The sequence below is a fragment of the Polistes fuscatus genome, unplaced genomic scaffold, assembly GCF_010416935.1.
Source record: "Polistes fuscatus isolate 324 unplaced genomic scaffold, CU_Pfus_HIC Scaffold2, whole genome shotgun sequence".
Lineage (NCBI taxonomy): Eukaryota > Metazoa > Arthropoda > Insecta > Hymenoptera > Vespidae > Polistes > Polistes fuscatus.
Window position 1 is genome coordinate 9,628,139 of NW_025113096.1, and position 9,605 is coordinate 9,637,743.

At 36.4% G+C, this 9,605-nt stretch overlaps 1 protein-coding gene across 1 annotated transcript in view; it reads right to left on the reverse strand.

Annotated features, from left to right (window-relative positions):
* Positions 1-7,828, reverse strand: part of LOC122516503 (serine-rich adhesin for platelets-like) — a 117,225-nt gene extending 109,397 nt beyond the window's left edge. The window contains exon 1 of the mRNA XM_043634366.1: positions 7,068-7,828. Coding sequence (XP_043490301.1) covers positions 7,068-7,218 — 151 coding nt within the window. The 5' untranslated portion in view covers positions 7,219-7,828. The remainder of the gene's footprint in view (positions 1-7,067) is intronic.
* Between the last annotated feature and the right edge of the window lie 1,777 nt (positions 7,829-9,605).

Below are 9,605 nucleotides of genomic sequence, written 5' to 3' on the forward strand. Positions count from 1 at the left end.
CTTGCTTTAGGTTAGTAGGACGGTAAGCCCTGTTGTGATAAAAAAGCGATTAGTTAAATTCGTTCCACGTCCGAACGTGATCACCTAACAACACCCATGTAACAAAGTTTGCTATGTCATCGTGCGTGACTTTGTACCTCCTTAAATCGAGTATTTGACGAGGATAAAAAGGATAATAAAATGAAAATATAATAAAAATCGAAGTACGTGTTCTCTGGCTTGTTGTATAAAAACTTATGGTAAAATGATCAAAACGGTGAAATACCAACGGTATTATTTTTATACGAGATGTGAATTCATGTTTCTATATCAGTTGACGATAATTAGATACTGCAACAGCTTTTTTATATTATACAAATATTCGTTAAAAATAAAACTCGACATGCTTTGATTTTATATTGCTCATAAAAGATACGAACAAAGACAAATGAAACCGCTGATCGTCTCTCGAAAAGAAAAACATTCGGATTACTCCACGCATAAAATAAACGCACATGTTTCACGCAACACGCGAATGACGAAACGCAGATCGTTCAAGTTTCGGAAAAACATCGGTATCTTACGGAATAACATTTTGATTCCTCGAACGTGCCACTGACAAGTAACTTCAAGTTTCACAAGCGGTTTAAAAAAGTCATTTGCTAAATTATTACTCGCAAACAGAGTCAAATTAGGTCATAATAATCCGAGTATAAGACGAAAAATAATCTGTCTAATGGACAAAAAAGAATTCTATTTAAATAATTTCTCAGCGGGAGAAGTTTTATCGGTACGTATGCATGACGACGGGTTTGAAAACTCATGCGAAGTTATTTCTGCTTGAACACCTTGCGAAATCATCGTATGCGACGTAGTGCGATGCGCGAAGATTAGCGGCCGTCACTTTTTCTCCTCCTTTTTCATCTTCTTCTTTTTCTTCTTCGTCGTCATCTTATTTTTCTTCTTCTTCTTCTTCTTCCTCTTCTTCTTCGGATTCAAGAAAATGGATAATACTTTCTATTTACCAGCAGTGCTGTGCACACCTACATGCTTACCTGCTCACTGCGAAGGAAACGTCATTTACCGACATCCTAATTACGAGTTTGCCGTACACACTGTACGTTACAATCGTTACGGTTTACGATCATTACATGTAAAATTATGGTGTATGTACATAAATACACATATATATACATATTTACATGCATGTATGTAATATAGTATAAATCTTACACATGATGAATTGCTTTTTCTATAAAGGAGTCTATAAAGAGGAGATATCAATAATTCTGCATTGTCAATAAAACGATTTAAAAATGTAATTAGTCTACAAAGTAGTTAGCCAATGGACGAATTTATAAATTAGAGAAAAAAGTAAATCAATGAAAAAATTATTGACTCACGATTACATTTTATTCGTAGACTCTTCCATTGACTAACTTCATCGTAGACACGCATACAAATCATTAATAAAGGATTATAACTATTCAGGTAGTATAAAAAGAAAAATATCGTTTCGGATTAAATATTAATCGACACAATAATATAGAGTAGAATCGTCACTTAAGATATTTCTAATTAAAAAACAAATATCTCAGTTTATTTGAAAGGATTCTCGATTGAGCATGGTAATAGCGCAACGATCAGTTTAGATGAGATGATATTTTTGCATTCCATCTACTCGCAATTCCGTCTGGAAGATATAATCGAACGAGCAAGACGAAGGATCTACGACGCCGTAGAACTGGATTTCTTTCTACGATCTCAGCAACCGGTCGCAAGAAGGAAAGTCGAAGGTAAATTGAAAATGGTAACGAGCACATCGGCAAAGAGCGAATCTCTTTCGTACTCGTCGTTGTTCTTCATGAAACAGGTGCAAAAACGTTAGGCGACAAGTTAAGCATAGAAAGATAGGGGAGCAGAAAAGAAAAAGAAAAAGAAAACGAGAGAGAGAAAGAGAGAAACAGAAAGATAGAAAAAAAAAGAAGGCCAGATTCGATTTCAAGTTCGAGTTCGATCGCTCTCTCTCGCGTATTCTAAGAAAGCAAACGCGGTGTGCAAGTGATTTTTCACTCGTATATACTCGCATGGAAACCTGTTTAGAGTCTAGATAGGTATGTGTAGCATACTCGCCTTGATACGAGATACTCGACTACTCTCCGGGAAAATTGCCGATCAACGCACGTATTTCTTCGAGGAAGCAAAGCAGAAGAAGAAGCAGAAAGAGAAGGAAGAGGAGGAAAAGGGGGAAGAGGTGGAAGAAGAAGAAGAAGAAGAAGAACCAGCACGACGTCTCGTCCTTCTTTTCCTCATTTTCTTTCTTCCTTTGACAACTACGAAGACAACCACAACCGCCGCCGACGACACGAAGAAGACCATCGAAGTCTTCGCGTTCCCTTAGATTTTTCTTTACTCGTACGATACGTTTTATCGAACGAAGCCGATAGAGGCTATCCTTGAAGAGCAGATCATCTCCTTAAGAAGGAGGTCAAAAATAGAGCAAGAATCATGAGCCTCGTTAACTAAGATTCCTTCGGATTATTTCAATAAAAATCTTTTTTTACTCTATATAATATTATCAGTAATTTCTACTTATAATATATAGAAAAGATAATTATATTTTTTACTCTAAAGTACCCTGTTTATTCTACGTGCTATTTTTTCATAACAAACGAAAATCTTACGAATAAGAGCACCAAAAGTATATTAACTTGCTCGAGAAATAAGGCATTCGCAAGATCTCGAGAACGGACCGATCATTTTCTTCGTTCCTCTTTGCAACAAGTCGGATGCCGTAATCATCGTTACTCCTACCATTTCCTTTTAACCCTCCTACCCCATTCAGCACATTTTACCGAGGATGTATACATACATCTTGAACGATGGAATGTAACGAGAGAGAGAAAGAGAAAGAAAAGGTATGAAGAAGAAGGAAAGGATCTCTTCGCAGTGGAGACTTTAATGCCTCGTATCTCGAGAAGGAGATCCAATGCGAGACCGAGGGAATAAAGACAGGCGCTTACGGTCGATACCATCGCGCGAATTCGAGGCGCACGCTGCCGACCTGCACCGTCGACCTGCGTTACCAGCCGCTCGCGAGGTACTTTCTGCGATCGTCCGCTATTATTCTTAAACGGATCCACTATACTGAGTGGGGAACAGAAAGGAGGGAATACAGGGGAGAAAAAGAAAGAGGTAGGGGAGACTAATGACGGACAGCAACGTGAATCTCGTTATCGAGAATCGTTGGCTCGAAGAAACTCCTACGTTTTCTCCATAATCGATTTGCTTGAGTCTTTTAACCAAACATACCCCTACTTACAACAATCTCGAACGAGTTTAAGGGAATACCGTACGTATACTCTTATACGTGTTATTTTGTGAATCTAGAATAATAGAGGTAAGTATTATAAGAAAAAAAAAAGAAAGAAAATTACTTAAAGATAAAACGAAGTTTTCTTCATAGGAAAAAGGAAAAGTAAGTTTTAAAGTTTGAGCGTAAGTAAAGATTTGATTTTATAGTAGCTAACTTATGATCGCTATAAAGTCGAATCACTGTTACAAACGAACACGAACACGAACACGAAGGAAGGAAGCAAGGATGGAAAAATGGAATAAAACGAGTCGATACCATCTCTCGAGCCTTAATGACCTAAACGATATCCTATCCCTCGGCATGTAGACCCTTGCGTATACGTGGACATGCAAACCGTAGCTAAGGAGCAGGAAGATTCTGTAAGTACTGATCGCGTTAGAAGGACAGGTTGCATGAATTTGTGGTACTGGTAACGTCAAGGACGACTTAACATGGCACGCAAGAGAACGACAGGGTCCAATTCTGATCCTCCGTTCGGTCGTAATGACGGATAATGACATACGGTGCAAGTGACCGGGTATAAATTTGCCTTGTATCCCGCGGGAAGAAGAAGGTACGAGATACCTTCAACTACTTTGAAACTCAGCAACCAGACGAATGATGCTCCGTATCTGTTTACCGAAGAGCAACGTCCAACTTCCACCTGCACGATCCAAAGTAGTGATTTCAATTTTTACAATGTATTCCTACCTACTTATTTCTTGTTTGTTCTCTTTTATTATCATTTTTTTGTATCGTTAATATTTATTATTTTCGTAGAAAATTATCGGATAGATAGATATATGATTCTAGTTATAATTAAGATTTGAATCGAAGTAATTTCATTTATTTCATACGTTTCACTTTGAACAAGTATACGCAACGATGCAGCTGAGTTAATCTTAATTAAATCTCCTTCAATTATCTAACATGGCACATACATTAATCTAAGGAGCTACTTCGATAGTATCAAAGACACAAGCCCTTCCTTGCTTTTGGATTAGGACATGTGTGACCGTACACGGACACGATAGTATGTACAGAGATAAAGAATATCACGCTCACCAGATCTTACCTACTGATAGCGTTATTGAAAAACATGAAGTAGTTAAATATTTTATGACTAGATTTTTATTCCTTCAAATAGGATATATGAATTTGTAAAAAATATTAGAGTTAACCAAGAGAACAGAATAAAACGTAAACTTTGAAGCTTCGTAATAACGTGCTTGGAGAGAAAAGAAAAATAATAATGGTATAGGATCGTTTAAAACGATACTTCGTTCAAGAAGCGAGAGCGAAAATGAAGAGAAGGAATATATCCATGGTTGAGAGCAGCAAAGGATGCTATGGTGCACTCTCTCGAGTGCACCAAATTGGGCTCGCGTGATTCATTAGAAGTCACGTTATATGTCGTAAATAACTTTGGGTAATAATAAATTTCTAATCGTTAACTAAACGCTCAAAGCGGTGAATTCTCGTAAAATAATCTCAAAAAGTCATAAGCTTTGAACGGAGGTACGTATATATTATACAAATAAACATATATATAGATATATACATTTATAAAAATATATATATATAAGTACTTACGTAGGTTACTTTTCTCCTATTTCTTTCTCTTTCTTGGTCTGAGCACGTACCGAGGCAACGAGCTTGGAAAAAAGATTTCACGTTTGTACCTAGAACGTTCTATTGCGCTCCTCCTTTCTGCATGCATATGCATTAGCTGCATCGTACTCTCTCGCACCTCGTAAACTAAACGTTGGAATAGCTGCGTGGAAACTGGCATTAGTCCGAGAAGTCGTGTCTAGGGAGTGAAAAGCCCCTTTGCGTGACAGATTTATCCGGTTACACGAACAAGTTATAATGAAAATATAAAGGAGAGAAAGGTTCTCTCATGAATTCACTCACATACGAATACATTTGTATACGTATACATACGAATATATAAATAAGATAATATTTGATTTTATTTTCGTGTAGATACGATTTAACGAGATGTAAAAAATGATTTTCTTATATGTTCTTTTTCATAGTTCACCATAATATTTTACATACTTTATTGAACAGTCATAGCGACAAAAGTCAATTGAAAACCCACCTGCTTGGTTTATCGTAATCAAGTGCCAATAGAAAGTGCGAGCACGCGAACAATTTGCGACAACAGTTAGACGAGGGGTCTTTCAGAATCGCATCAAGTTGGCGCGCGTCCTCTTCAACGTCGAAGAAACGTGCTTCCGCCTTTCTAAGTGTATGCAAATTAAGTGATTCTATTAAAGGCAATCGATGCATAGTCTAATCACGAGCGATGGAACGCAATCCAACATTTTTCTTTTTTTCTTTTTTTCTTTCTATCTTGGAAATGGTTAAGCCTTTTTTTTCTTCCCTTAAGGATAACAATTTAAAGCTTTGCATAGTCGATAAAATACAAAGTAAATGAGATAGTCTAAGGAAGGAGTAAATCGTCCAAGGAAATCCTATGGCATACAATAACACACAAGTAACAACATAAATAATGCATGAAGAAAATTTCATCCGCTTAACCTGCTCGACATCGGTGTCTCCTTTCCGAAGCATCTTTCACTTCTATAAAGGATAAAAGACGCAAAGTGTGAGGAGAGTTAACAGGAGTCCGTTGATCTCTCGATCAGATACAAATAGTCGAGTCATCCTATTGCTTGTTCCTTATTTTTTCACTTAAGTATCCACCCATGTAATAACATAGTGATAAAAATACGACAACGACAACTTTTTGAAAAGAATTAATGTCGATCACGAAAAACCACCATGACTGCTAGACACGAAACTCGTTAAAATTCGACGAAATCGCTAAGTAAGATAGCAAAGATCGTAAAGTAGCTTCGTAAAGGCGCAAGGACTTCTTCGTGCGATCGCACTTTCACGAAGGCGTTGGAGTAAAGGTCGTTCATCGTAGGCATAGCAAACAGAAAGAAAGAGAAAGAGAAAAAGAGAGAGAAAGAGAAAAAGAGAGAACAACAAAGTTCTCGGCATTTAGCATCGTTACAACGATTCTGACGTTGCGATTGTCGTATGATTATCGCGAGAATGAAAGAAAGAGATAGAATTATCTATTCGTTCTTCTCTCGAGTACATAAACCAGCACGGATTACTAAACTACGGTCGATCCTGGTGCTAATTAATCGCGTAATTATATTCCATAATTGCCTTGGTACGCGTCCTCTCGTTCTTCTTGTAACTCGTAAGAGCCAACGCGCAGCTGTTTATAATACATAGATTTAACTTTCGCCTAAATATTTCTCACGTTTAAAGGGAAACCTTTTCTTACCTAGGGGGATATTGCATTTGTGCGTTTTATTACACAACGAGCGTCTTATTCTTTCTAAAGATAGGAAATAATCATTACAATACGATAATTCGTTCTTTTTTTTTTCTTTTTTTTTTCAGTAATGCTTTCCTATTCAAACCTTCCAAAACTAAAGATGACGAGTTAACTCATCATAATACTTGGAAATCGGCCATTTGGTTTTCTATGCTTATTTTTATTGATGAATACATTTTTACTTTAAATTCCTATTGTTAAAATACGCAAATTGTTACTTTGCGTTTTTACCGTAATTACATAAGACGTTTGCACTTTTGGTAAATTAATTTTCCCACACTAAAAAGATTGAATACTTTATATGTTACGTAAATATGAGAATATGATAAATAAAATTTTCAAAATGACAATTGAAAAAAATGGACTAACCTCTATCGACGCGAAGATGAACGTAGCTCTCGGTGGTTGTAAGAAAATCCTCGTATTCCAATGTCGATCCATCCTTGGCGTAGATCAGCTCGAGTATAAAAATCGTCAAAAGAAATAGTACCTTCATTATCGATAAACGTTTCGCTGTCATTTTTATTTACTTTTACCAAAGAAAAAAAGGAAAACTAAAAATTTGTTCTATCTCTCGCTCTTCCTCTTTCCGCGCTCACTTCCGAAAGGGCCGGTAAAAGGAACGTCCAAATTGCGTCACATCTTTGTCGTGTCGCGTGCGGCTACTCGCGGGCCCTTACGTTTTATATACTTGATCGACGCGTACGCTGAATGGAAGGGCGAGAAGGGAAGAGATGACGCGCGGGAATTTTGAACTCGCGACTAACCTTTCCGATTCTTTGCATGGACGAAAGATGAACGGATGTATATTTTCGAATGACGATTATTATTGAAAATATTTAAGTATTTTCTAATGCAATAGTTACGGTTGCAATGTTTTTCTATTATCGTATTTTATATTCCTTCTCATCGTTTCCAAAAATCATTCGTGAATCGCATTCACGTAAAGGGTGGGTGTTTCAATAAGCTTTGGGGATAAGGATATTTTCTTAGGATATTTCGTTTTTTATTGTTACACCACTATTGTGTATCTCACTCGCGTGCGATCCGACAACGGTACTCGACAGCACGTTCGCCGTTGGCATCTGTTTTCTTTGAAAGAAGTGTGTGCCTGCCAGCCGAGTCCATGCTGCACTGCTAAGTCGATCGTCAGGTGTTTCAAGCTGGCGCCGCGCGATTACCGTGCCATCTTCCGACCTCTCGCTGTACGACTGTAGATCACTCTCCCTCCCCGCTATCGCGATCGAGCTTTTCATTCACGCAAACCCCCACCGACTGTACTATCGTGGAAACACGTGCGCGATCATACGCTAATATCAAATTTCTCTTTTTTATGATAAAATATATATCTGTAGTAAATCAATTTCATTTATTTCAATAAAAAAAATATTGTATTTATTTAATAAACTAATAACGTTCCATTTAAATTCATTAACCCCTTGGTATCCAATGACATATGGGAGAAGTAATTATTGTTCATATTTTAAATAACCACTAATTTATTATTTAAAAATGTTGAATTAATTATTGTCTATGTTATATATCAACCTCATTAGATGATATTTACAAATGTATATAAAGAGTTATTTAAAAGCAATTCTAGCACGTGCATTAGAACTATTTCACTCTGAAAAAAGTAAAATGTAAATGAAATTTCAACTATTTTTGGCTAAACTATAGTACCTGCAAATAAATAAAAGTTATTAAAAAACATTATAAAGTAATTAGTTTCTTTATATTTAATGGATAAAAGGGACCAAGGAAAGAAATAAAAGAATATGGTATTAATTAGGAAGTTAAAAGAAACTAATTACAATTATAATATTTATGGTAAGCGGTCTTTGGCTAGATTTTACTTGCAATGGAATGTTTAACATATAAAATATGTTAAACATTATACTGAAAGTAAAATACCATTGCCCAGGTCTAACCACGAGGAGGTAACCGCTTCTGAAGACCCGGGATGTGCATCTTGAAGATGTCCCCATCTGGATTAAATTGAAACCATAGAAAATGAAAACCCTGAGAACGTTTTTTAGTGAGCCCCACTCTTATGCCCCACCCTAAGAGTTTTATTCGGAAAATCTTTACAATTATTATCGAAAATGAAGAGAAAAGTGGAATACCAAATAACAAAATGATAAAGGAGGAGTGAAACATGAATAGAATCGCATAAACATGGAACCTATGAACAAATAAAATACATTAAATATAAATGTCACACGCGTGTAATGTGCTAAGGGGAGAAGAATAAATAGATTAAAATTATACGTGTAATTATACATTTAATTATAAATTTAATTATACAAATAATTACCTTACACTATACTTATACTAAGTCCACGTGTGGTCTTCGGCTGGTCCTCGGCTGGTCCACCTACTATTGAACTTGCAACAAAAAAAACAAAGAGGTAGGGAAGAATATATATAAGAAAAGTGGCCCTAAAAACGAACCTGAAAAAGAAAAAGAAAAGATTATTTTAGATTTGCAAAGATGCAATGACTGATCCATGGTACCTATAAAAACTTGGACTGATCCATGGTACCTGTAAAAATAATTATTTCATACTACCATTTACCATAACTCAGTCCTCTGTTGATTCGTTTCTCCCTTCTCTTGGACGGAGTGTTGCATTGTCTCCATAATTCATCCTGCCAACAAAATATTAAAAAGAAGGATCGTTTGGTGTGGGTGGAATTATAGGTAAGGACATGATTCTATCTTTGGAGGTAAGATAGAATCAAGGCTCGCGTGGGCAGGGTCGCATCCCTGAAGTAGACCTTTCTTCGCAAAGAAAGAATCTACCCGCTACCCATTGAAAAAAATACTGGAAACGAACCTGAAACAGAAAAAAGAAAGATTAGTTTGGATTTGCAAAGATCCAATGAATGCATTGGAATTAATCA